This window comes from Psammomys obesus, unplaced genomic scaffold (genome assembly GCF_907164565.1).
Source record: "Psammomys obesus unplaced genomic scaffold, mPsaObe1.curated_primary_1811, whole genome shotgun sequence".
Lineage (NCBI taxonomy): Eukaryota > Metazoa > Chordata > Mammalia > Rodentia > Muridae > Psammomys > Psammomys obesus.
The window spans coordinates 74544-101848 of NW_026589833.1; the positions used below are offsets into that span (position 1 = coordinate 74544).

Genomic DNA, 27305 nt, shown 5'->3' on the forward strand with positions numbered 1-27305 from the left:
CATGTCCACTTACTTGATTATCTTCTTTAGGTGTGTAGATTTCTTTATGTTTATCATATCTTGTAGGTCTATATAAGCGAGTATATACCAAGTTTGTCTTTCTCCTTCTGGGATACTTCACTCAGAATGATATGAAAGAAGGGGAGTTAGTATGATATGGAAAGGACAGGAGCTCTACAAGTACTAAATATATCCGGGCACAGGGTCTTTTCTGAGACTGACACTCAACCAAGGACCATCTATGGTTATAACATAGAACTTCTGCTCGGATGTGGCTCGTGGTAGCTCAGTAACCAAGTAGTTTTCCAAAGTAAGGGGAACAAGGACTATTTCTAACAGGATCTCAAGGGCAGGCTCTTTGACACCCCCCCCCCCCGGGGAGGAGCAGGCTGTTAGGCCACAAAGGAGGACTTTGCAGCCAGCCTTGAAGATACCTGATAAAACAGGGTCAAATGAAAGGGGAGGATATCCTCCCCTATCAGTGGACTTGGAAAGGGGCAGGGAGGAGACCAGGGAGGGAGTTAGGGAGGGGGAGGGAATGAGGGAGCGGCATACAGCTGGGACACAGAGTTAACAAATTGTAACTAAAAAGAAAAAAAAAAGAGACTTGAAAAACTATGAGCAGATGGCAGAGTAGAGCTCCCCCTTGCGGTGGACTAGAGGAAGGGGCTAGGAGAAAATAGGGAGGTTGGCCTGGAAGAGTTGAGATAGGGGCACAATTGGGATATACAATGAACAAATTGTAAATAATTAAAAAACAAATAAAAATAAAAATAAACATGGACAGTAGCCTTCCCCGGAGGGCCTCTGAAAGACTGTAACCAGCATTGTATGAAAGAGATAGTGAGACTCATAAACAAACTGTGGGCAGAGTGTAGAGAATCTTAGGAAAGATGGGAGAGATAGTAAGACTTGGAGAGGACAGGATCTCCACAAGGATGGCAGCAGAACCAAAATATCTGGGCACAGGAATCTTTTCTGAGACTGATACTCCAACAAAGGACCTTTCATAGATATAACCTAGAACCCCTCCTCAGATGTAGCCCATGGCAGCTCAGTATCCAAGTGGGTTTCTTAGTAATGGGAACAGGGACTGTCTCTGACATGAACTCAATGGTTAGCTCTTTGACTGCCTCCCTTGGATGGGGGAGCAGCCTTGCCAGGCCACATTGCAGCCAGTCCTGAAGAGACCTGATTAGCTAGGGTCAGATGAAAGGGGCAGAGGACCTCTCCTGTCTGTGGACTTGGAGAGGGGAATAGGATGAGATGGGGGAGGAAAGGTTGGATTGGGAGGGGAGGAGGGACAGGGCTACAACTGGGATACAAAGTGAATAAACTGTAATTAATATAAAAAGTAAAAATTAAAAATGTTTAAAAATATAAACATGATAAAAGCATGCTTATGATGCTAAATTCATTAACAAAATTCAATTATTTTTACATTTTTGTATCATTGTGGTTTAAAACAATTCAGGATTTTATACCACATCCCTTTTCATGAATATCCATTTTCTGAGATGTACAAAAATCTATGTAATTTATTTTCTTTTAGGCAATGTTTTAATATTTATAACTAATAATAACTAAATTTTCTATTTTAGAGTCTTACACAAGAGACAGGAAGACAGAAATAAAGGAGACAGACAGTAAAAATCAATCACCATAGAATCTACCAAAAATGTTTTAATCTTTTCCAATAATATCCCAAATATTCTTTGAGAAGAGCTATTTGGGACTCTAAAGCCGTTGAGCATATCTATATATTAACAGCTTTGTTTAGAAGCTCTATTCTGGTACCAATATTATCAGAGAAAGTAGTCTCAAGACTTAGAGGGCTGAGGGGGATTTCTATGCAGTTTGGGGTGTAGACTATGCTTGCACGATAACGTTAAAGTATTTACAACGTTTTGTTAATGATTTGTTGGTGTAAATTAACTGAGATGATGTTTTTCCTCCCAACTGATCTAAGAAACAATCTATGATTAAAAAAACAAGCTATGTTCTTTTGAAATACCTGTTGGTGTATGTTGTGCCATGAATTAAGACATACTCATCTGTTTCTTTTCCACTGTATCCTGCTAGCTTGAATGAACATCCTGATCTCCGCAAAGAAAGTTCCAAATGCAGTATCAAGTGAATCAGAGTACTGGAGCCTTATTTTTCTTCTTGGGTTTCTCAGAGTATCCAAACGTACAAGTGCCTTTGTTCCTGATGTTTTTGGTCATATACATCATCACTCTTTTGGAAAATCTAGGTTTGATTTTGGTCATAAGGATCAATGCCAAACTCCACACTCCTATGTACTTTTTCCTCAGCCATTTATCTTTTGTTGATCTTTGTTACACCACCGTGATTGCACTGAAATTATTAGACCTCCTGATAACAAAGGACCGATCTATGTCACTCAAAGGATGCATAATCCAGTTTTACTTTGGCTGTGCTTGTGTGTTTACCCAAAGTTTCATTTTAGCAGTCATGGCCTATGATCGCTTTGTGGCCATTTGTAACCCCCTGCTGTACACAGTGGCCATGTCTCATAGGCTCTGTGGCCTCCTGGTAACTGGAACTTACCTCTGGGGTGGACTGTGTGCCACCACATTCACTTATTTTCTTTTGGCATTATCTTACTGTAGATCTACCATCATTAACCACTTTTGCTGTGAGTACACGGCCATCCTCTCTGCAGCCTGCTCGGATTCTTCCTTCAGCCAGATGGTATGCTTGTTAATTTGTATGTTCAATGAGATATGTAGTCTCCTGATCATCATTGTCTCCTATGCTGTCATCTTTATCACTGTCATCACGATTCCTACTAAAGGAGCACTACAAAAAACATTTTCTACCTGTGCCTCCCACCTGACTGCGATCCCCTTCTGCCATGGAATTATTCTCCTTCTATACTGTGTGCTCAGGTCGAAGCGTTCACTGCTGCTTGTTAACATAGTCACTGTGTTTTACAGCATGGCCATCCTTATGCTCAATCCTCTTATTTACAGTCTAAGAAATAAGGATGTAAAGGAGACCGTGAGAAAGCTAATCCACTTAAAAATCCTTGCTCATTAATTATAAACATATACCTAAAGTATTGCTATTAATTTCTTTACTCTTGAATTTCTAAAATAAAATAATGAAATAAAAATAAAATATTTGGAAAATTGTTGGTATGAGGTGATATGTGTGTGTGTGACCGTTAAAATATTTACAATAAATAACTTTATAGAGACTAGAAATTATGGTATTGCCTTAGAATGGAGATAGCTAAATCGTGGTCCTCTAATGATGTCCAAATTTACTTCCGTTATATTTTGTAGTTCTCTTTTCATTTTATTCTTCCTTTCCCTTTCTTTTTCTTGGTATATATCCTTTCCTTTCCTTTCTTGTCTCTTATATTCTCTCTCTTGTATGCATGTTTGTAATTGTGCATGAGTACCTAAGCATTCATATATGAGTACATGTGAATGATAATTACCCTTTTTTCTACCCAGCAAACAATAAAAAAGCATATTATATTATGCAGACTCCACAAACTTCATGTTTCCTGCCTTCTCTAAGAAATCACTATATTGAAAGAATTATAATGTTCATAACTTTCTTTTCAACCACAGTATCTAACTGCAGGTTCTAAGATTATAAAATTTACTTTTGCCTACACACCTGAAACTTATACATTTAAAAATTTAAAGTTTAGAACCTACTAGCACTACCTAAAACTTTGATGATTTTGTTCAAAGAAGTATTTATATTAGCATTTAAAACATACTTAGTTTTGAGCATATGCTTTTAAATATGTTGCTTATCTGTGCTATGTCTGCCTCATCCCATTTCCTTTTTGATTTCTTTTCTCTCCTGTTAGTACTCACAAACTGCCAGAAACTCAGACTCTGAGGATAGAGCCTTCCCTTCACAGGATTCTTCAGGCTTTTTTTCTTTGCATGTATCTTATTTAAGAACATTTTATCTTTAATCATTAAGCACATTTCAGAGTGTGGGCTTATGCACTTGAATGCTGTGCCCATGAAAGTAAGAAGTCTGTGCTGAATCCTTTGGAAATTAAGCTACAATCAGTTGTGGGCTGACCAATTCGGGTGCTAGGACATGAACTCACATCTTCTGTAAAAGCATTATGTGTTCTGCAGACCGAGTATATTTCTGCTACTAGGTGCAACCAGGTTGGCAAAGTTGGGCTATGGCTAATTTGCTATGATCCATAATTATCTTAAAAAACAAAACAAAACAAAACTTTTACTCTTCAGGAGACTTCCTCTGTTTTGGTGACCATGTTACACCCTTGAGCTACCATTAACTTTTTGTTAATTTTTATTTTTTATATTAATCATAGTTTATTTACTTTGTATGCTAGCCGTAGCCCCCTCCCTCATTCATTCCCTCCCAATCCCACCCTCCCTCCCTCATCTTCTCTAAGTCCACTGATAAAAGAGGTTCTCCTTCCTTTTCTTTTGACCCTAACTTATCAGGTCTCTCTGGCTGCAATGTCCTCCTCTGTGGCTTAGCATGCTGCTGCTCCCTGGGGGTGGGGGGAAATCAAAGAGCCCACCATTGAGTTCATGTCAGACAGCTCCTTTTTCTCTTAATAGGGAAACCCACTTGGATACTGAGCTGCCCTAGGCTATATTCAAGCAGGGGTTCTAGCGTATATCCATGCATGGTCCTTGGTTGGAGAAACAGTATCAGAAAAGACCCCTGTGCCCAGATATATTTGGTCCTTGTGGAGTTCCTGTCCTCTCCAGGTCATACTAACTCCCTCTTCTTTCATATGATTCCCTGCACTCTGCCCAAGGTTTGGTTATGAGGTCCTCTGTGGTAGGCTTCTATTCTGCTACTTGTTTTCTCCTACTTCCAATGTCCATCCCTTTTGCCTTTCTAAGTGAAGATTGATCATCTTACCCTGGGTCTTCTTTCTTATTTATCTTCTTCAGGTGTAGAGATTTTAGTATGTTTATCCTATCTTATAGGTCTAGTATCCACTTATAAGTGAGTATATATCGTGTGTGTCTTTCTGCTTCTGGGATAGCTCACTCAGTATGATCTTTTCTAGATCCCACCATTTGCCTGCAAATTTCATGATGTTCTTGTTTTTAATTGCTGAGTAGTATTTCTAGTTCAAAATATTATTTTATTAAATTTATACAGTCCTTGGCTGAACATTTGGCTAAATGTATATCATGTATGATTTACAGACTTCCACATATGAATAAGCAATATAGCCCTATAGGTAAAGTGCATAATTTGGTGATATATTGATATTTATTTTTAAACAATTAGAAGGCTTTGGTTGCATAAGTTTGTTATTAATGTTTACTAATAAGGGAAACTACAATATTTATTTTGGATATAAGTTAAAATTATAAAGAAGAAAAGACTATAGTTGGCAATTGATAGTAGAATTAACATTGCAGTGCACTGAATTTTACCAAGATTTCAAAATCCCAAAATATATCAGTCATGATTAGCAAGCGATACCAGAAAAGATATATAATTTAGTTGGGACAATTAAACAGCTTACTAATTACGAAAATTTTTCAATATATTTTTGTATGTATATATTCATTTTCCAATGACTAAAAACAGAAATTTATTTCATCATTAATGTATGCTAACTTAAAAATTGTGCATGTTGAATTTCTGTTCAAAATGTTTATTTGAACAGAAAGGTCATTGTTGTTTTGCTTATTTTATGGGTGAATACTCAACTCCAAATTAAATAGATTTTTGAATAGCCAGCTAAGTTGGAGTTAAACTCACTGTTGTTTTTTAGTATTAGTCTGTCAGTCATTTTAGAAATCTTGGAAATTCTGCACAATATTCTTGAAAAATGAATGAATAAACAAATCACACAAACATGACAACAAATGGCACCATAGGATTTTACTGATCACCTTCCTGACTGTAGCCTTGACATCTCCATTCCTGAGACTATATATCAGGGGATTTAACATAGGGATGAAGACTGTATAGAACACTGAGGCCACCTTGACCATGATCCATGAGCTCTTGGTGTTAGGTGCACAGTAAAGAAAAAGGATGGTTCCATGAAAAATAATAATAGCAGTCAGGTGGGAGGCACATGTAGAGAAGGCTTTACTACAGCCCCTGATGGAAGGCATCTTCATGACAGTGATGACAATGAAAACATAGGAAGTAAGAATAATGACCGGGCTGCTTATTTCATTAAATGGAACACAGAAAATTATTATCTTATTATCTTATATAAAATTATTATATTATCTTTTTGCTAATATAAGGGTCAGAGTGGAATACAGCCACAATAGCAGCATGCTCATACACAAAATTATTTATAATATTAACTCCTTGAAAAGATAATCTCAACAAAAAGTAAGTAAGTGTCAGGGAACAGATTAGACCCCAAGAGTATGATGCACTCACTAAAAGGGAGCACAGCTTAGGGGACATCACAGCACTGTAGAGCAGAGGATTGCACACTGCCACAAAACGGTCATAGGCCATCACTGCTAACATGTAAGTTTCCGTCACCACAAAAGTACATGCGAAGAAGAACTGCAGGATGCAGCCTGAGAAGGAGATGGTTCTGTCTTCCAAAATCAAGTTTTCTAAGAGTTTTGGTGTTACAACAGTTGAGTAACAGAAATCCACAAAGGACAGGTGACTAAGGAAAAAGTACATGGGAGTACTACAGAGCTTTGTATTGACCCTGATGAAGCAATCATGCCCAGGTTTCCCAGCACAGTGATTGTGTATATGGTCAGGAACAGGAGGAACAGGGACACCTGGAGGTCTGGGTATTCAGAAAAGCCCAAGAGAATAAAGGTCACTGAAGAAGTCTGGTTTTCTTGATCCCTGGGTTAAAAATAGAAAAATTGAAACAGAAAAGCAATCAAATAAGACAGCCTGGAAAAACATTTAGAATTTTAATGATTATTCATAAAGAGCTACATAGAAATGTATTTCACTGGTTATATTAAATTAAATTCCAAACACCAATTAACAGAGTATAAGTTCTTTTTCCTATATATTTTACAAATGTGTACTCCAGAATAAAATACAATTCACAAGATCTGAGGTGAATCACATAGACACAGGATAAAATCTCATTATGAAGTCATAGAATATGTTATTGCCTGCTGTAGCAGGTATACTGTAAATTCGTGGTGTATCGAGACACATCTTAGTTAAACAAAAACAAAACAGTGAAACCTCAGATCATTTAATTTCTTACGTATTCAAAGAAATTCCAATTATGTAAAAAATAGAATGGGTCGTTTCTATATGTGCTATATTCTTCCAAAATGTTGCAATTACTCTTTTTTACTAATTACATTTTCCTTAGAAGTACATTATAAGTACTTAGTGACCCTAACATAATGCACAGCATAAAATTAATACAATTTTACATAAGATAACAGTAACATGTTTATGTGCCAAAATTAAAAGCCTTACTGCTTTTCTATATTTTGATTTCATTTTTTAAGATAATATTAGACTTGTGTCCTTCATATAAAAATATCATTGGCATATATGTGTAGTTTTCTTTCAACTATTTGGATTCACTGATTCTATCTACAAGACTTATTATATGCTGAATACATTTACACATTTCCCACAAATTATATTGAGCCAAACTTCTATATCTAAATAGAATGTTAAAACCTCTACCCAAATCTGTGTTCTTTCTCTGACCCTCTTCTTAAAAAAATTGGGCAACTTAGGGTTGAAAGAGAAATCTTTTCCACCAATAACAAACATGGTTTCAACAAGTTCTGACACATCTTTTCAACATATACTTTTGGATCCACTTATTGTAGTCTGTTCATTTTAATGAACTTGAGGCTAAATTTTAAAGTCACCCATTTGGCTCAGGAAGTGTCTATCATCTCTCTCCATTTGTTTGGTGGCTTGGTGCACTGTGTCCATATTATGCATGTGTATCTGTAAAGAGGAAATTCATTTCTGGTTTTCTGGTGAGAGCCATTTTGCTTTTCTCATTACATTTTCTGTATTTGCTCAATAGCATATTGAGTATTTTAGAAACTCAGAATTATCAAAAATAATTCATATCCCCAATTTTTCTTTTGAGAATTAATATGAGGTGAGATATAACTAGAAATAAGTATAACACACATGTCATGTAATTGATTAAAACTAAAGTGATTGTATATACAAAGAAGAAATATGTAATGTACAAGCAAAAATGCTCCAAAAGTATTGATTACATACTAACAAGTACAGTGATGTACATCACGACAAATCCATCTAGTTAACAGGACTCTGTGGTTATATAGACATTAGAGTCACACGTAGATTTTAAAGCCTGAGAAGATTACAGACATACATCATTTTTCTTCTAAAATAAAAAATAAATAAGAATCGAATAAACTCACCTCAAAGCAGAGAATTTTGATGTATTCATTTAAGACTCTTTATAAAACTAATAGGCTCTATGGTACCTCTGCTATTAATTCAATTTATTTTAAAAATATAATTCAAATTGTGAAAAAATACAGGTTTTACTGCATATGTCAAAGACTGTGTTAGAAAAAATACTTCTTTCACATAACCTTTACAAAAATATTCTCAGTATTAATTGAGAAAGGAAGAGATAAAAAAAAGAGAGAGAATAAAAAAAGCCACCAAACTGTGGCTTACATTTATGTCACAGACCCCTTGGGGATGTGAACCCTAGAGACTCTAACTGAAGAGTTGCCTTGGAGGCACAAATCAAATAATTAGATGAAACAAACCCCAGGTGATATTTTGTTTGTGGTTTTTATCTAAAGTTAGTAATATTTTCAGAGTCATTTTTTATTTTAACTTTTATTAATTACACTTTATTCACTTTGTATCCCCCATAAACCCCTCCCTTCTCCCCTCCTAATCCCACCTTCCCTTCCCCTTCTCCCCCCCCCAAGTCCACCTATAGGAGAGGTCTTCCTACCCTTCCTTCTGATCCTAGTCTATCAGATCTCATCAAGAGTGGCTGCATTGTCATCTTCTGTGGCCTGGTAAGGCTGCTCCCCCCTCAGGGGGAGGTGATCAAAGAGCAGGCCAATCTGCTCTTTGTAATGGTAGTCCCTCTTCCCATTACTATGGAACCCACTTGGACACTGAACTGCCATGGGCTACATCATACTTAGTTGGAGTAGGAGTCTCAGGAAAGACCCCTGTGCTCAAATTTTTTGGTTCTGTTGCTCTCCTTGTGGAGTTCCTGTCCTCTTCAGATCTTACTATTTCCCACTTCTTTCATAAGATTCCATGCACTCTGCCCAACAGTTGGCCATAAGTCTCAGCATCTGCTTTCACAGTGCGCAGGGCAGAGGCTTTCAGAGGCCCTCTGTGGCAGGTTTCTAACTTGTTTCCTGTTTTCTTCTTCTTCTAATGTCTATCCTCTTTGCCTTTCTGGATGGGGATTGAGCATTTTAGCCAGAGTCTTCCCTCTTGATTAGTTTATTTAGGTGTACAGATTTTAGTGGGTTTATACTATATTATATGTCTATGTGAGGGAGTATATACTGTATGTCTTTCTGCTTCTGGGATAGCTCACTCAAGATGATCCTTTCCAGTTCTCACCATTTACCTGCAAATTTCATGATTTCCTTGTTTTTCATTATGGAGTAATACTCCATTGTGTAGATTACAATTTCTGTATCCATTCTTCAGTTGAGGAACATCTTAGTTATTTCCATCTTCTGGCTGTTACAAATAAAGCTGCTACAAACATGGTTGAGCAAATGTCCTTATTGTTCACTTGAACCTCTTTTGTATATATGCCTAGGAGTGGTATAGCTCGATCTTGAAGTGCTATTCCTAGTTGTTCAGAGTCAATTTTAATGCTTTAAATATCTTATGAAATATTTTATAAGATACCAATATTCTTTAAACTTAAATACATACATATATCTATAAAACCCCTGTAAAATATTGCATAAACTGAGGACTAACTTTCGTGGTACCAGAATAGAAGGTGCCATGCAAGTTTCCAAAGGAGGGAAGAAAACAACAGTTCTCTCTAGCAAAGCCCCCATGAACCACAACACCAACATAGCATGAAAGCTTTAAGATTATAGTAATGGCATGCATACATTCATGGTAAACAATAGCTCTCTAATTAGATTTAAGACCCATTCAGCAAGTGGGAAATCATTTCTAATACTGGAAACTTAGATAACTACTCAATACTAGTGAAGTCATGGATCACCTACAACACCACTTTAAAAGTAACATAACCCTAATGGAGTCCTACTCAGCTATTAAAAACAAGAAAATGGTGAAATTTGCAGAAAAATGGATGGAACTAGAAAAGATCATACTGAGTGAGGTTTTCCAGGGGCAGAAAGACATGAATGATTTATACTCACTTATAAGTGGGTATTGGCCATACTATGAAGGATAAACATACTAAAATCTGTACACCTACAGAAGGTAAACCACAAAAAGGACCCTAGGGAAGATGCTGAATCTTCATTCAGAAGGAAAAACAGTATAGACACAGGACGTGATAGAAGAGATAGAACAGGTCTGGAGCCTACCACAGATGTCCTCTAAAAGACTCCACCCAGGAGGGGTTCAGAACAGATACAGATACATGCAGCCAAACTTTGGACAGTGCACAGGAAGTCTTATGGAATAAGGGAGATATGAAAGGAGGTGACATGAGCCACACAAGGAGACCAACAAAGAAAAAAAAACCCAGCAGGGCTCAGGGAAGACTGCAGAAACTGATGCATCAACCAAAGACCATACATAGAGAGGACCTGCTCAGATGTAGGCCAAAGACAGCTCAGTCTCCATGTGGGTTCCTTGGTAAGAGGAGAAGAGACAGTCTCTGACATAAACTTGGTTGCCTGCTCCTTGATCACTTCTCCCTGGTGGGGTGACTTAGCCAAACCACAGAAGAAGAGGAAAATAAGTTTTGTTATTTTTCTCATTTTAAATATAACATAGTATACAGTCACGCATAGTGACACACACCTTTAATTCCAGCACTTAGGAGGCCAACCTAGGCAGATGTCTGTGAGTTCAAGGCCAGCATGGTTTACAAAGTAAATTCTATGACAACCAAGGCTATTATACAAAGAACTCCTGTCTCAAAGCCCCCTCCCTCAAAAGAAAAATACTTTTACATTCTGTTAATGCTGTTGTGGTTTAACATTAAACAATGCTGAATACACAATAAAGTGAGAGCTCATGTGTTCGCATTCATTTCAACTAAATGAAACAACCAATTACTAACTACAAATCATTCTACCACATTCTTATTGTGAGAGTTGGTACCGAAAAAAAAAAGTAAGAAAAGAGGGGAGAAGGATGGAGGAAGGGAGGAAATTTAGGGGAAGCCAAATGGAAAAAGAGGTCAGGGTGTTTTTGTGTATTATTGGAAAAGATGTAAAGATGTGATACGCCTATGGAAACATGCCTGGTGGTTCATCATGTAATTAATGTGAACATTCCACATGACCTGGCAGCTCCACCTCTAGTGTGTACCAGATTAATTAATACCAGAATCACATATTTTAAAGATCATCTTTACTCACAATAGGCAAATGATAGAACCAAACCAGGTACCCATCAACAGATACGCATCCGTCAACATGGATGATCTATGTGGGCATTAAAATAAATGAAACCAGCAATGCAGAGAATGCATACTGTATAATTCCAAGCATGTGTGGTATTTATCAGAGTCAAGTTCATAGATACAGAAGTGTGACACCGCTTATCAGACAGTGGATCTGGGGAGGCATCCTGCAGTATGTGCATGGCTCCGTTTGGATGTTTAAATGTCCTGGAGACAATGGCTACAGCAACACAGCTCCGTGAACACATTTGCTGACACCAAACTGTCCACTCTCAAATGTTCATGTGATCAATCTCTGTGCAGGGTATTTTAAATTTAGATATTAAGAAAGTAATATGACACAATGACAACAAAATCAACTGGAAAAATATGTGGGTTCCTAATAATTACCTCTGAGTGACCGTGAGATGAATTTAACTTAAGTCCTTAAGACAAAATTAAAGTATCTATTTCTGACAAGGATGAGGCTAATCTTATGAGCAAACTCTTAGAATTGTGCCCTAAACTAGTCCATATTTTAATCATTTGTTTGAACTCGTAATGACTCTAGTGTTATATGTGTTAGTTGGAACACTGATATCATTTACAGGAAGGAGAGCGACTGGACAGGGACCCTCCCAACTCATGTTCTTTAGATAAGTGACATTGGACACAGTGTCTAAGTCACAGCTGATGATAGTACTCACTTTGTCTGATGTTTGAAGGAGTGGAATTAAAATTTGCACCAATTAACGATTGACAGAGGGTGGTAAAGGGATCTATAATGGATAAATATAGTCTAGGACTAAGAGACTTTTGTATACATGACCTATATGTAAATATTTACATGGATTTTTAAGTCTAATGCCTTTTGTTTTACATTTTGCATCATATGTATATATACATATACTTATAAATCAATGAAAACATCAATATGTTTGCAGTGAGTGGTATTACTCTCTAATGGATAGATTTCATTTTATGTATTCTAATCTTAGTACTTTGGTATTGCTTACAAACAAACTCCACTAGGTGGCAGAAGGACATCATACCTTCAATCAGCAAGCCACACTGTACTGTTTTAAGAACAGACATGTAGATAACAGCATCATTTATATTTTCATTATAGCTTGACTATCCATTCCACTGCTATCTCAGTTAATGGATGATAAACAAGTCTTCAGGGGAGTAAAAGACATGACTGGATTCAAATATTCATATACATCATTTTTCCTACTTTTGTTTGTTTTGACTAGATATATTTTGAGTCCCTGTAACTTAAAACTATTGCTACTTTTAAGAAGAAAAGATATAGTTGCCTATACTTGCTAAATTTCACATCAGTATAGAACGTGTACTATACACATGAGCGATCCCTCAGAAAAGATTCCTTCAAGGTAAACAAACAAACAAAAACATCACAAATAGCAGTGGTTTCTAAATGTATTTTACTGCTACTAGAGAAAATATTCATATTTTTTAAAGTTCTTTCAGGTTAATCACTAAGATGAATGAGAGAACAATTCCTACATATCTTTAAAAAAATCTAGTTATGAATGGCCTTTAAAAATACAGAATACTGAAGGAGTCCAAGATAGCAGCACACACCATATCTGAAGGACACAGGATCCGAAACTCTGAAATTGGTGAGTGGAGGGGCAGCTGACGCCAGAACATCTACATTGAGGCTTTATGGGCAAGAGGGGACAACCCTTGAGCTGAGACCATTTGGATCCAGGTCACCCGTGGAGTTCTTCAGTGACTGAGAGTGGTGAATATTCAATCCCTCTGCACTTCCCCTTGCCCCAAACACAAGCCTCAGTGCTGAGTGACTGAGACAGCAGAGGGAGACCTCCCAGTTCTGCAGTGGCGGTGAGCAGCAGTATGAGCCTCCCAGTGGACAGCTGTACCTGCCTCCCAGGTCTGCTGCAGCAGTGGGCTTCTGTACAGGTCTCCCAGATTTCCAGGTGGCTGTATGGGCCTCTGAGGGCCTTCCAGCTGGCAGCTGTACAAGCCCCCCAGGTCTGCTGAGGCAGCGGGGTAATGGCTAGCCCTAGCAGGAGCATCCATGCTCTTTGACTGAGTCTGCAGCTAACAGAAGTATGGGTTTCCCTGCCCAGGAGACAAATAGTGGACACAAATGAGCTGATGGATATCCTACACCCTCATTTGCCCCTGTGGGCTCAAATCTGAGAAGAGAACAGGGGGAACCCCTATGTTATCTGATTAGGCCTGCTATCAAGTGAGTGCGTGCAGAGCCCCAGATCCAGTGTTCCTCTATGCTAGCAGCCAGACATCAGATCTCTCCCACCCACACTCACACTGTGGGCAACATAGGGATCCTTGGGATACCATTCTCAACACTGAAGCCCCTGTTCTGTGAGTCACCCAGTGGAGTCCATGCAAACAATTCCTGGAGGCAGACAGATATGAATACCAGGAGGAGAGTACATCAGGCCAGTAGGCCACTGATGTATTCAGGGCACCTTCACATGCACATTGCTCCAGCAAACAACACCAGCAGCTACACCCCACCTGTGCTTAAGCACACCCATCTAGACATCTACATGCTCTAGCACCCTTTCCCTCAAGGCTCCCTGCCAAACATTTATGTGCCTGTAGCCAATCTCCCTTAGCTATAGCTGAAACACCAATGTCAACTTTCAAACCAGTGGACCTCTCTCATCTTCCTGAAGAATACTCCGGACACCAGAGATAGATGGACCAGTCTGAAGCATAGATACAGTAACAAATAGAAAATGGCTAGAGGCTGGCATAAGAACACATCCAACAAAAATCAGGACATCACGGCTTTACCAGCAAACCCCAAAATCAATGGATAATTTAATTCATCAGAAGCACAGTAAAATGATTCTAAAGCTATGCTTATTCAGTTACTAGAGGCACATAAAAAGAAAATGAACAAAGCTCTCAAAGAAATGCAAGTAAATAAAACCAAACAAATAGAGGCACAAGTAGTGGCATATAGAGAAGAAATGACAATATGCCGAGGACCAAGAATCCCAGGCACGAAGTCACGATTGATGCTGGTGCAGGCACGAAATCACAGCTGATGCTGGCGCCAGGGCATGCAATCAGCTTTGATCACCTGGGAAGATTGTTTCCTGAGAAGATTGCTTCCTGAGACCGAGAATCACCCCCCACCTGACCAGTTTAAACAGTTAATGAAAAACCTTGGAATGCCTCAATGGCTCACCAGATAACCTCCTGCCCCTCTCCCTCCAATTTTTTACTTCCTTATTCTTTGAGCTTAAAAGTAAAGCTTTGCCCCATAATAAACGGACTTTGACAAGGAAAACTGCTTGGTCTCGTTCTTCTCTCTTGCCCGTTTTTCTTTCAGGCCTGGTCCTCTTAGAAGACCCATGAATTACCTTTATGGATTTGAAGCACGGACCACTGCCGGATGGAGGCCTTCATGCATTGACCCGGATCATTCAGACAACACCGTGACGAACCGAAAGTAAGATCGGCCACTTGCTACTCATAAAGATGTACGTTCTCGCCACTCATGGGAAAAAGATACGTCAGGTAAGTCTTTCTCCATCCCATAAAAATGGGCCAACAGTTGTCTAAGGAGGCTGTATTCGTGACCTCAAAACATCACTCAGAGAGAGAGAAATTAGAGTTAAGAAAAAGGATTTAATTAAGTTCTTTGTTTTTGTTTCGAACATTTGTCCATGGTTTGCTATTGATGGGCCAGAGATATCCCAAAAAGTGGGATCAAATTGGAGCCTGCCCTCTCGAGGACCTTAGAGAAAGAGGCCCTCTGGCCGAGATAAAGATAATAATTATCCCCCCGTTATTACCGCTGATTCCCTAGCTTTCCCCATTTTTCCTAAAGAAAGCCGTGACCGATTAGACCCTTCAGAGGAAAGTGATTTGGAAGAAGAGGCTGCCAAGTACCATAACCCTGATTGGCCGCCTACACTTGGCATTGCAAGCAAATGTTAAGAGATAGTACAGGGAAAAGAGCTGGTACCAAAAAGACTCCTAAAGAAGAGATAGACCTCATCTCATTAGAAAATGAGGAAGATTCAGACAGGAGGAAAACTTAAAAAACAAAAAAAACGCTCTCCCCGCTTATTAAAAAGGCTGTAAAACCTACAGCTCAGGAATCTAAAAAAGACAATCTCATTTATTTTGGTGTTGGTTTTAAAAATTGGATTGTTTGCATTGGTAAATTTTAAAGTTTGGTTTTGACTTTTAGAATTATAAACATGCTTTATGATTTCATTCCAAAAAATGCTTTGTTTTAATATTACAAAGCCGGATGAAAAATATTTAAATGTTTAAAAAGCAGGTACCGCAGTTGTTTTTTGTCTTTGTCTTTGTTTTTTGTTTGTTTTTTGTCTGCCGGCTGTCTGTTTGATTTTTGGTTTTGAGGCAGCTAGAGAGATGGCTCAGAGGTTAAGAGCACTGGCTATTCTTTCATAGGTCCTGAGTTCAATTCTCAGCAACCACCTGGGCTCCTTAACTATCTATAGTGAGATCTGGAGCTCTGGGGAAAATTGGAGAGTTTCCAATCTGGTCCAGGAAATCTGGAGGATGCTCCAGTTTCCGAGAAAGGGGCTCTACGCTTTTTGGAACCAGGAAAGAGGGTCGCTGGGACCCTACTCTGGATGGAAAAAGGGCTGCTGGAGCCTGCTCTCCATCTGGAAGCTGTGTAGAGGGCTATGAGAGCTCTTCTCCTTCTGAAATCTATGTGTGTGGAGAGGGCCCATGAGGGGGTCCACTCCTGGAATCTGTGGGACTTGTGTTCCGTAGAGGCCAATCAAGTCCTGGTGCCTGGGCATTGTCACCCTACAGTGACAATGTCAGATTTCTATGTTCCTTATTTATGTCTCTCTGTGTGTATGATTATCTGTAAACTTGGACGGACGATATTTCAAAAATCTGACTGACAACTCACGACTGACGGTATTTTAAAATAATAACCCTTGGGCAGTCTAACAAAGAACTGTAAAATATGTTATTCTTCATTTAAAAAGGTTGGAGATTCTTCAATGCAAAATGTTTGCTTGTGGATTTTTAAAGGAAAAAAAAGAACTGCAGTTCCATGTTAGTCCAGGGTTATGCAGGGTTATTTTCAAATCATTGTTAACCATTATATAAAATATATGCCTGGCTGCCAGCACCTAAATAAATAAATTAATGTGGTTTCTTTCTGGCCTATAGATTTGGTATGGCCAAAATATTCCATTTTTGCTGAGGGCTACAAGCTGAGTTTAGTTATCTGTTTAATGCTAAATAAAACTTTTGCCTTTTAATTTTTTTGCTATTAAGTCTTAATGCAATATGGTAGGATTAATAAGATTTGCTAGCCCCTTTATAAACTATGTCTGATTAAAAGTTTTGCTTTCTTTGCCCATGCAGTCTGTACTTCACAAACTCTGAGGAGGGCATGTATGTGAATGGCTTGCTGTGGTATGTTGTGGTACATTACAGAGAGTGGAGCCAAGGACTTTGGAGTTGTGATATCTGGGAAGCTCCAACGACATAGTGCCAGGACCATGGGGTATGTGGATGGTCTGATGATCCAGAGTAGAGGCCCCATTAACTACTATCTTGACACTGCCATGTACCATGTGCTGCTTGGACAGGCTTGGACATCAAAGCAAAAATGTGGTCCTAGAACCTAGTTATAAGATTGGCCCTAGGAAGCCTCTGCTTGCCCATGTCAGCATCATGGAACCTTAAAATGAAATTCTGCTCACCACTCCCATCTCAGAAGAGACAGGTGGAGGGCCAGTGCTACCTGCCATTCCCAGACAGTACCTGCAGCATAACAGGGTCTTGGCAACTCCATGTGGTGGCTGGATTTTGTCCTGTAAAGACATTTAATAAATTCTTGCACAAAGACATAAAAAAAAGTTTTGCTTTGATTTTAGTTTAAAAAGAGCAGATTTAAAGTTATGTTAAAGATTATAGTTAGGTATAAGATTGAGCTTTACCTAGTCTCTTTGTTTAAGTTGTTGTTCTTTTTTTAAAAGGTTAAATCTAAAATGGGTAACCAAAAAATTTGCCTATATAGATTTATTTAAAATTTGGTTATAAAACATGCATCAAAAATATGCCAAATTTACAGATTATAGCATCCAGTTTTATAGGATGGAGTTTAGAGCAGATGATAAAGATAAACAAAGAGTAACTCAAATATTCTGGCCCTCAGGCTTGTCAGAGATCTGATAAATATGGCATTTTAACATATGTAAGCTTATTATGACAAAGTCTAACTTGTTGATGCACAAGAAAACAAATTTATTCAGTTTTTAAAGGTACAACTTATAGTGTTTCCATTTAAAATAAAAGTTATTCCAATTGTTAACGCTTTAATGCCTTTACTGATGGTTCATCATCTGATGTTGCTGCCTGTACTTATGATAAAAAAAAAAAAAACAGTATCTTTTCAAATGTCTAGCACATCTGCACAAATAACAGAGTTACCTGCAGTATTGGCTGTGTTTTAAAGTTCTAATAAGCAGTCTTTAAATATTTTTACAGATAGTGCCTATGTAGCTTAGTCTTTACGTAGGTTAGGGATTGCAAATTAAATTTAGACATCTCCTGCTAAAATTTTATTTTTACAAATTCAAAATTTGATACAAAAAAGAACTTTTCCTTTTACATTGGACATTTACAAGCTCATTCTAACCTTCCAGGACCTTTAACTAAAGGTAATTATAAAGCTGACTTGTTTAAACAACGTCCTTCTTGTGTTGTCCTTTTGCCTACTCCCCATCTTGCAGTCAGTCCCTGTGGCCTTGTACCTAATGTTATTCAGCAAGTGGAAATTTGGTAATTCAAAATATAGTGGGTTTATATTTTCCACACTCCAAACTGGTAAAGCTGGAAAAAAATGTTATTGCTCATACACTGTCAGCAATTGCTATATTAAAACTACCAACACAACTTAAATAGATAATGGCTCTGGCTATGTTGGAAATATGTTTTCAAAATTTTGTCAACAACTTAATATTAAACATATTACAGGCATGCCCTATAATCCACAGGGACAAAAAAAGATAGTACAAAGGGCACATTTATCTATAAAAAATACTTAAAAAATAAAAAAGGGGGAGTGGTCCCCCATCAAAGGGTCTCCTAGAAATTTTACATCCCATACAGCTTTTATTTTAACTTTTTTAAAATAAGCCTGGCACGAGCTTAATTTCCAGAGAGGCTATCATAGGAAACTCTCGGAGGCTTTATGCAAAAGCAAGAGGTCTATCGGGGCTAACACACGTTGGGGTCACTCTGCCAGTCAGCAAAGAGCGGGCCCCAAGAGACATAAGCCTCAGGTTGTTAGGGAAGGGAACACAGGGAAGTTCAGGGGTTGCAGTCCTGGCTACTCATAATTGAATGAGGGGCTAGGTAGCTGACTTTCAGGTCTGGTCATTCCTGGCCAGACACCTGGGGAATATCTGATCTTTAATTCATGTTCAGAATTTCCTGCTAGTGGGGATGTAGCTACATCCAAAGGTGGGAGAGCAATTAGCTTCAACCTGTGTCTTCTCTGAAGATCAAGCCTGAGAGAAGGTCAGGGGCTCTTCAGGAGAAGAATTGAGTCCATCTGGGTTGATTGCTAGGTGATGTTATCTCTCAAGCGTAGATCTGGTCATTCTTCTTTGCAGAGTGGAGGTCTTCGCTTGCTCACTTTCTTATCTCTGCCCGAGCAGAGGACCAGGGTCTGGGGCAGTTACATTCCTCCGTACTCTGGAAAAGTACTGTGAGGCTTTAATTAACACTTTAATTAACAAGGGCCTGAAACTTGAAAATATGGACGTTCAGCTTCGGAATGTTTCTGGCATATGGATACACAAAGACAGTTTGCTACTGTCCTATAGAAAGATCCTTTGGACAACAAATGGCATGGTCTAGATCCTGTCCTGATACGGGGCAGAGGAGCAGTTTGCAGCTATTCTAAAGAGATAGATGCAGCCAGATGGTTGCCAGAATGATTACTAAAGCATATAGATAATAATAATAATAACACTCATCAGTCCAGGGTAAAAGAATTACCCTGAGAACATATTCTTTTTATATCTCTTTACAGAAATGATGGAAGAAAAACAACTGTTTCCATGGACCATGATCCTTTGCCTCCAGCTGATATATGTTCATGGTGGGCTTAAGCAGCACAGGAATGGGCTCCTTCCCTATCTCCTTCCTTTCCTTGGTTCCCTGCCTATCTTATTGATAATTCTTTCAATAGGACCTGTTCTTTTCAATAAAATTATAGCTTTTATTAAACAGCAGATTGATGCCCTAAAGGTACAGCCCATCCAGGTGCACTATCAAAGGCTGGAGATGGTCAGCCAAGACTATGAATAGGCCTAATGCTAATCATCCCAGTGAGCTGAACAGGTTAGCCAGTGATGGGTAAGGGAATCCACAGTGGTCTTCTGTTCCCCCCCTTTTTCCACCTAAGACAGGCCCGGTTCCCTTGGGATTATGGCCTTGTAAAAATAAAATAAAGGGGGACCTTCTGGCACCTTGCTGCCCCCTGAATTTTGGCATCTGGCTCGACAGGACTACTGCCCAGATACAATAGTGCATTCCTGGCTGATCTGGGGCTTTCGATAAGATCATCTTCCTGAAATACCTTAAATCCTCCTCTCCCTCAGGGCTTCCTAAGTAACTCTTCTGAGGAACTTTCCAAATTACCATTATTAGCACATCTTAGTGGGCCATCCTGTGATTTCTAGTCACTTAGTAACCTTGCCAAAGGCAATTACATTCCTTCTGCTTCTGCCCTTCAACAAAGAGGCCATACATCAAATTAACATCACTGATTTTCAGGAATGCTGGGTGTGTTACCACAGCCACCCTTCTACGAGGGCATAGCCTTACCCTTAGAAGTAATTACAACTAATAATTCTAATGCCTTACGGTGACAGCACCCAGAAGGAGTCAACCTTACAGTCACACAGGTGTCTGGAATTGGAACATGCCTATTGGGACCTTCTATGCTTCCCCCAGTGGCTTTGCAATATTACTCTTGTTGTAAACTCAAGCTTTACATATATTGTTGCACCTAATGGCACTTATTTTGCCTGCTCCACTGGTCTTACTCCTTATCTTGTAAGCTCCACCTTTTTAGCCCGTAGAGATTATTGTGTCCTTGTACGGCTTTTCCCAAAACTGACTATACATTCTAAGGATGAATTCCTTCAGTTTTGGGAAAAAGGGGTACATCCATCTTTAGTTAAACGCGAGCCCTTAACTGCCATTACTCTAACTGTAATTCTGGGGCTCAGAGCCGCTGGAGCTGGTACAGGCATAGCCTCCCTAATTAACTCCCAGCAACAATTTAATCAACTCTCCCTGGCAGTGGACAAAGACCTACAAGATTTGCAAAAAAGCTTATAGGACCTAAAAGATTCTATGGTGTCCTTATCTGAGGTGGTCTTACAAAACAGGCACAGTTTAGATTTGGTCTTTCTCCAGGAAAGTGGACTTTGTGCCGTGCTCAAGGAAGAATGCTGCTTTTACACTGACAAAACAGGTTTAGTGCAAAGCAGTATCAATAAGGTTCGCTCCAGTTTGTAGGAACAAAAACGGAACAGAGAGAAACAAGAGTCTTGTATCAAAATTGGTTTTCCACTTCTCCTTTATTATTCCTTCTTCCTTCTATCCTCGGTCCTTTCGTGGGTCTTCTCCTTCTCCTCTCCTTTGGACCTTGGGTATTTAAAAGACTAACTTCCTTTGTTAAGGAACAGGTGGAAACACTTAACAGAAGTTCTGTGCAGTTCATTACCACCAGCTGGCTGTTACCCATAGCAGTCAGGAGTCCCCTGATGTGCCTGAGGAAGATACCTCAACAGCCTTTGACTTCACCCGGCTAGCCAGAGAGTCGCGCCCGTGTAAATATTTTAAATGGCTGCGGAGCTATCAGTGACGGGAATATTATGATGCCAAGCCCAGGGGCACACCTGCGAAGCTGTGATTGCAGCCATTGATGGGAGTATTGTGAGTCCACACCTTGGAGGCAGGTCACATAGCCTAAGACAGGCTGGTCACCTCACAATAGCTGTGACCACAGCCGATGACGGGATTATTGTGGGTCCAAGTATGGAGTCAACTCACATAGCCTAGGACAGGCGGATCACTTCATATAACGGTGCTGGGCTTGGGTGCTCATCATATAGCCTAAGACAGATACTTTGCCCATTTTTCTTTATTACAAGAAAGGGGGAGATGCCGGAGACCAAGAATCCCAGGCACGAAGTCACGGCTAATGCTGGCGCCAGGGCATGCAATCAGCTTTGATCACCTGGAAAGATTGCTTCCTGAGAAGATTGCTTCCTGAGACCGAGAATCACCCCCCACCTGACCGGTTTTAACAGTTAATGAAAAACCTTGGAATGCCTCAATGGCTCACCAGATAACCTCCTGCCCCTCTCCCTCCAATTTTTTACTTCCTTATTCTTTGAGCTTAAAAGTAAAGCTTTGTCCCATAATAAACGGACTTTGACAAGGAAAACTGCTTGGTCCCGTTCTTCTCTCTCGCCTGTTTTCCTCTCATGCCTGGTCCTCTTCGAAGACCCACGAATTACCTTCCCCACAAGTGGGTACAACAATAAATAAATAAATAAATAAATAAATAAATAAATAAATAGGCCATCATGGAAAGACATTGAATCCACATTCAAACAGATGAAGGAAATGGTTCAAGACATGCAAACAGAATTAAAATCAATGAAGAAAACACTGGAACTGAAGAACTTAAAGAAAAGATCAGAAAACACAAAAGTAAGCATCACCAACAGAGTACAAGAGATGGAAGAGAGAATATCAGGTACTGAAGGTACAATTGAAAAAAATCAATACATCTCTCAAAGAAAAAGTAAAATTGAAAAAGCTTCAAACACAAAACATCCAAGAAATTAAGGACATTATGAAAAAACAAAACCTAAGAATATTAAGAATAGATAAAAAAGAATTTTCCAGGCTCCAAGGTACAGAAAATATTTTCAAGTAAATCATAGAAGAAAATTGTCCCAACTTAAAGAAAGATGTTCTTAATATACAGGAAGCCTATAGACTACCAAATAGACTAGACCAGAAAAGAAACTCCTCATGTCACATAATGGTCAAAATACTAAATCTACAGAACAAAGAAAAATATTAAAAATAACAAGGAAAAAAAAGGCCAAGTAGCATATAAAGAAAGATCTATCAGAATCACACCAGAACTATGAAAGCCAGAAGGACCTGGGCAGATGTCATGCAGACTCTAAGAGAGTACAGATGCCAACCCAGTCTACTATATAGAGCAAAACTTTCAATCAACATAGATGGAGAACACAAAATATTCCATGAAAAAATTAAACTTAAACAATATCTACACAGCAAACCAGCCCTACAAAAGATACTAAAAGGAAAACTATCCAACAAAATCAACTACACCCAAGAAAATACAGGATATAGATAATGTCACAACAAAAAATTAAAAGAAAATAAGCATTGAAACACAGTCAACTCCACACTAAAAGGAACTAACATTCATTGGTCATTATTATTTATCAACAACAACAGACTCAATTCCCCAATGAAAAGACACAGACTAACAGAATGGTTGCAGAAAAAGGATCCAACATTCTATTGAATCCAAGAAACACACCTCTGTAACAAAGATAAACACTACCTAAGAGCAAAAATGTTTAAAAATGTTTTTCAAGCAAATGGAACCAGAAAACAAGCTGGGGCAGCTATCCTAATATCTAATAAAATAGACTTTCAACCAAAATTAATTAAAAAGATGAGGAGGGGCATTTCATTCTCATTAAAGAAAAAAAATCCACCTGGAGAATATCACAATCCTGAACATCTATGTCCCAAATACAAGATCACTTGCATTTGTAAATTAAAAGTTATTAAAGCTTAAATCTAACATTGATCCCCACACCTCAATAGTGGGAGACTTCAATACTCCACCTCATCAGGCAATAGAAGCTAAATAGGGAAATAATGATACTTACAGAAGTCCTAAATCAAATGGATCTAATAGATGTCTACAGAACGTTTCACCCAAAGTCAAAAGACTATACCTTCTTTTCAGCACCTCCCTGTACCTTCTCAAAAATTAACCATATACTCGGACACTAAGCAACTCTCAAATTACAAGAAGATTGAAATAATCCCTTGTATCCTATCAGACAACTATGGCCTAAAACTAGACCTCAACAACAAAAAAAAAGAAATAACAAAAACCATAAAAACACATGGAAACTAAACAACTCTCTTCTCAATAACAGCTTGGTTAGGAAAGACATAAAAAAGAAATTACAGACTACCTAAAATTCAATAAAAATGAAGGCATAACTTACCAAACTTATGGACAAAATGAAAGCAGCGCTAAAAGGAAAGTTCATAGCACTAAGTGCCTCACTTCTACAAGCAACTCAATAGAACAAATAAAAGCCCTGGGGGGGGGGGGAGAAGCAGACACACTGAAGAGTAGAAGATTGGAAACAATCAAACTCAGAGCTGAAATCAATAAATTAGAAAGAAAACAATTTCCTCTTTTCTCCTTCTTCTGATGTCCATCCCCTTTGCCTTTCGGGAGGGGATTGAGCATTTTAGTCAGGGTACTCTCTCTTGATTAGTTTCTTTAGATGAACAGATTTTAGTAGGTTTATCCTGTTATATGTCTATATGAGTGAGTAGATGTGTGTGTCTTTCTGTTTCTGGGACTGGTCACTCAGGATGATCCATTCCAGGTCCCACCATTTACCTGCAAATTTCATGATTCCCTTATTTTTCATTGCTGAGTAATACTCAATTGTGTAGATGTACAACAATTTCTGCATCCATTCTTCAGTTGAGGGGCATCTGGGCTGTTTCCAGCTTCTGGCTCTTACAAATAAAGCTTTGACAAACATGGTTGAGCAAATGTCCTTATTGTGTACTTGAGCCTCTTTTTTTGATATATGCCTAGGAGTGGTATGGCTGGATCTTGAGGAAGCGCTATTCCTAGTTGTCTGAGAAAGTGCCAGATTTATTTCCAGAGTGTTTGTGCAAGTTTACATTCCCACCAACAGTGGAGGAGGGTTCCCCTTTCTCCACAACCTCTCCAGCATGTGATGGGTGTAAGGTGAAATCTCAGGGTTGTTTTGATTTGCATTTCCCTAATGGATAATGACATTGAGCATTTCTTCAAGTGTTTCTCTGCCAATCGATATTCCTCTACAGAGAGTTCTCTGTTTAGCTCTCTTCCCCATTTTTTTAATAGGATTACTTGATTTGCTGCTTTTCAGCTTCTTTAGTTCTTTATATATACTGGATATTAGCCCTCTGTCAGACAAAGGGTGGGTGAAGATTCTTTCCCAATCTGTAGGCAGTCCTTTTGTTTTGATGACGGTGTCCTTTGCTTTACAGAAGCTTTTCAGTTTCATGAGGTCCCATTTATTGATTGTTACTCTTAAAGCCTGTGCTGTTGGTGTTCTGTTCAGGAAGTTGTCTCCTGTGCCAATGAGTTCTAGAGTTTCCCCCACTTTTTCTTCTAACCGATTTAATGTGTCTGGTTTTATGTTGAGGTCTTTGATCCACTTGGACTTCAGTGTTGTACAGGGTGATAAGTATGGATCTATTTGCATTTTTCTACATGTAGACATCCAGTTAGACCTGCACCATTTGTTGAAGATGGTATCTCTTTTCCATTGAATGGTTTTGGTATCTTTGTCAAAGATCATGTGTCCATAAGTGTGTGGGTTTATTTTTGGATCTTCTGTTCTGGTCCCTTGACCCACCATTCTGTTTCTATGCCAGGGCCCTGCAGTTTTTATTACTGTTGCTCTATAGTACAGCTTAAGATCAGGGATGAAGATACCTCAAGAAGATTTTTTATTGTAGAAGATTGTTTTAGCAATTCTGGTTTTCTTGTTATTTCATATGAAGTTGAGAATTTTTGTTTCCAGGTCTGTAAAGAACTGTGTTGGTAATTTGATGGGAATTGCATTGAATCTGTAGATTGCTTTTGGTAAGATGGTCATATTTACTATGTTAATCCTGCCAAACCATGAGCATGGGACATCTTTCCATCTTCTGACATCTTCTTCTAATTCTTTCTTCAGAGACTTGAAATTTTTTTCATACAAGTCTTTGACTTGCTTTTTTAGGGTTACACCAAGGTACTTTATGTCAATTGTGGCTATTTCTGGTGTTATTCCCCTAATTTATTTCTCAGCCCTTTTGTCTTTTACATAAGGAGAGCTACTGATTTTTTTGAGTTAATTTTGTATCTGGCCACTTTGCTGAAGGTGTTTTTCAGCTGTAAAATTTCCTTGGTAGAGTTTTGGGGTCACTTACGTATACTATCATATACAAATAGTGATATCGTCTGCAAATAGTGATAATTTGACTTCTTCCTTTCCAATCTGTATCCCCTTGTTCTCCTTCAACTGTCTTATTGCTCTAACAAGGACTTCCAGAACTATGTTGAAGAGATATGAAGAGAGTGTCTTGTCTTGTCCCTGATTTCAGTGGGATTGCTTTAAATTTCTCTCCATTTAGTTTGATGTTGGCTATAGGCTTGCTGTATATTGCCTTTATTATGTTTAGATATGTGCCTTGTATCCCTGATCTCTCCAATACTTTAAACATGAATGAATGTTGGATTTTGTCAAATGCTTTTTCAGCATCTAGAGAGATTATCATTTTTTTTCCTTTCAGTTTGTTAATATGGTGGCTCACATTGATGGATTTTTTTATATATTGAACCACCCCTGCATACCTGGGATGAAGCCTACTTGGTCATAGTGGATGATATCTTTGATGTGTTCTTGTACTCAGTTAGCAAGTATTTTGTTGAGTATTTTTGCATCAGTGTTCATAAGGGAGATTGGCCTGAAATTCTCTTTCTTTGTTGGGTCTTTGTAATAGGTTCCACATGGGTTCCAATGTAATAGGAACAGGGACTGTCTCTTACATGAACTGATTGGCCTGCTCTTTAATTACCTCCCCTGAGGGGGGAGGGGGAAGCAGCATTGCCAGGCCACAGAAGAAGATAATGCAGCCACTCCTGATGAGACCTAATTGACTAGTATCAGAAGGAAGGAAAAGAAGACCTCCCCTATCAGTAGACTTGGGGAGGTAGGTGGAGAGGGTAGAGGAAGGGAGGGATGGGATGGAATGAGGGAGAGAACCACAGGGGTGATACAAAGTTAATAAAGTGTAATTAATAAAGAATTTTAAATAAAGAAATAAAACAATTCAAAAAATCAATGAGACCAAGAGCTGGTTCTTTGAGAAAATCAACAAGATAGACAAATTGTTAGCCAAACTAACTAAAATGCAGAGAGAAACTATCCAAATCACCATACTCAGAAAGAAAGAGGAGAACATAACAAAAGACACTGAGAAAATCATTAGGTCCTACTACAAAAACCTATATGCCACAAAACTTGAAAATCTAAATGAAATGGATAATTTTCTTCATAGATTCCATTTACCAAACTTAAATCAAGATCAGATAAATGCATAAAACAGTCCTATATAACTGAAGGAAATAGAAGAAACCATCAAAAGTCTCCCTTCCAGAGCCAGAAGGTTTCAGCACAGAATTCTACCCTGCTATGAACATGATTGAACATATCTGCTTGTTGACATATTTTAGATCTATCCATATTTGCTGGATCTTGAGGTAGTGCAATTCCTGATTGTCTGAGAAAGTGCCAACTTGATTTCCAAGGTGGTTATATAAGTTTACATTCCCACTAGCAGTGGAGGAGGG

At 38.6% G+C, this 27305-nt stretch overlaps 1 protein-coding gene and 2 pseudogenes across 1 annotated transcript; 2 read left to right on the top strand and 1 right to left on the bottom strand.

Annotated features, from left to right (window-relative positions):
- Positions 1-2121: 2121 nt before the first annotated feature.
- Positions 2122-3063, top strand: LOC129675449 (olfactory receptor 1165-like). Its single transcript, XM_055605462.1, has one exon. The coding sequence runs from the start codon at positions 2122-2124 to the stop codon at positions 3061-3063; it is 942 nt and encodes a 313-aa protein (XP_055461437.1).
- Positions 3064-5795: 2732 nt separating this feature from the next.
- LOC129675444 (olfactory receptor 5D13-like) lies at positions 5796-16365 on the bottom strand (annotated as a pseudogene).
- Positions 16366-16983: 618 nt separating this feature from the next.
- LOC129675455 (40S ribosomal protein S3-like) lies at positions 16984-17413 on the top strand (annotated as a pseudogene).
- Positions 17414-27305: the final 9892 nt, after the last annotated feature.

What these genes read in the sequence shown, in the direction of transcription:
- LOC129675449 (XM_055605462.1), top strand. Translation starts at nt 2,122, where the DNA reads ATGCAGTATCAAGTGAATCAGAGTACTGGAGCCTTATTTTTCTTCTTG.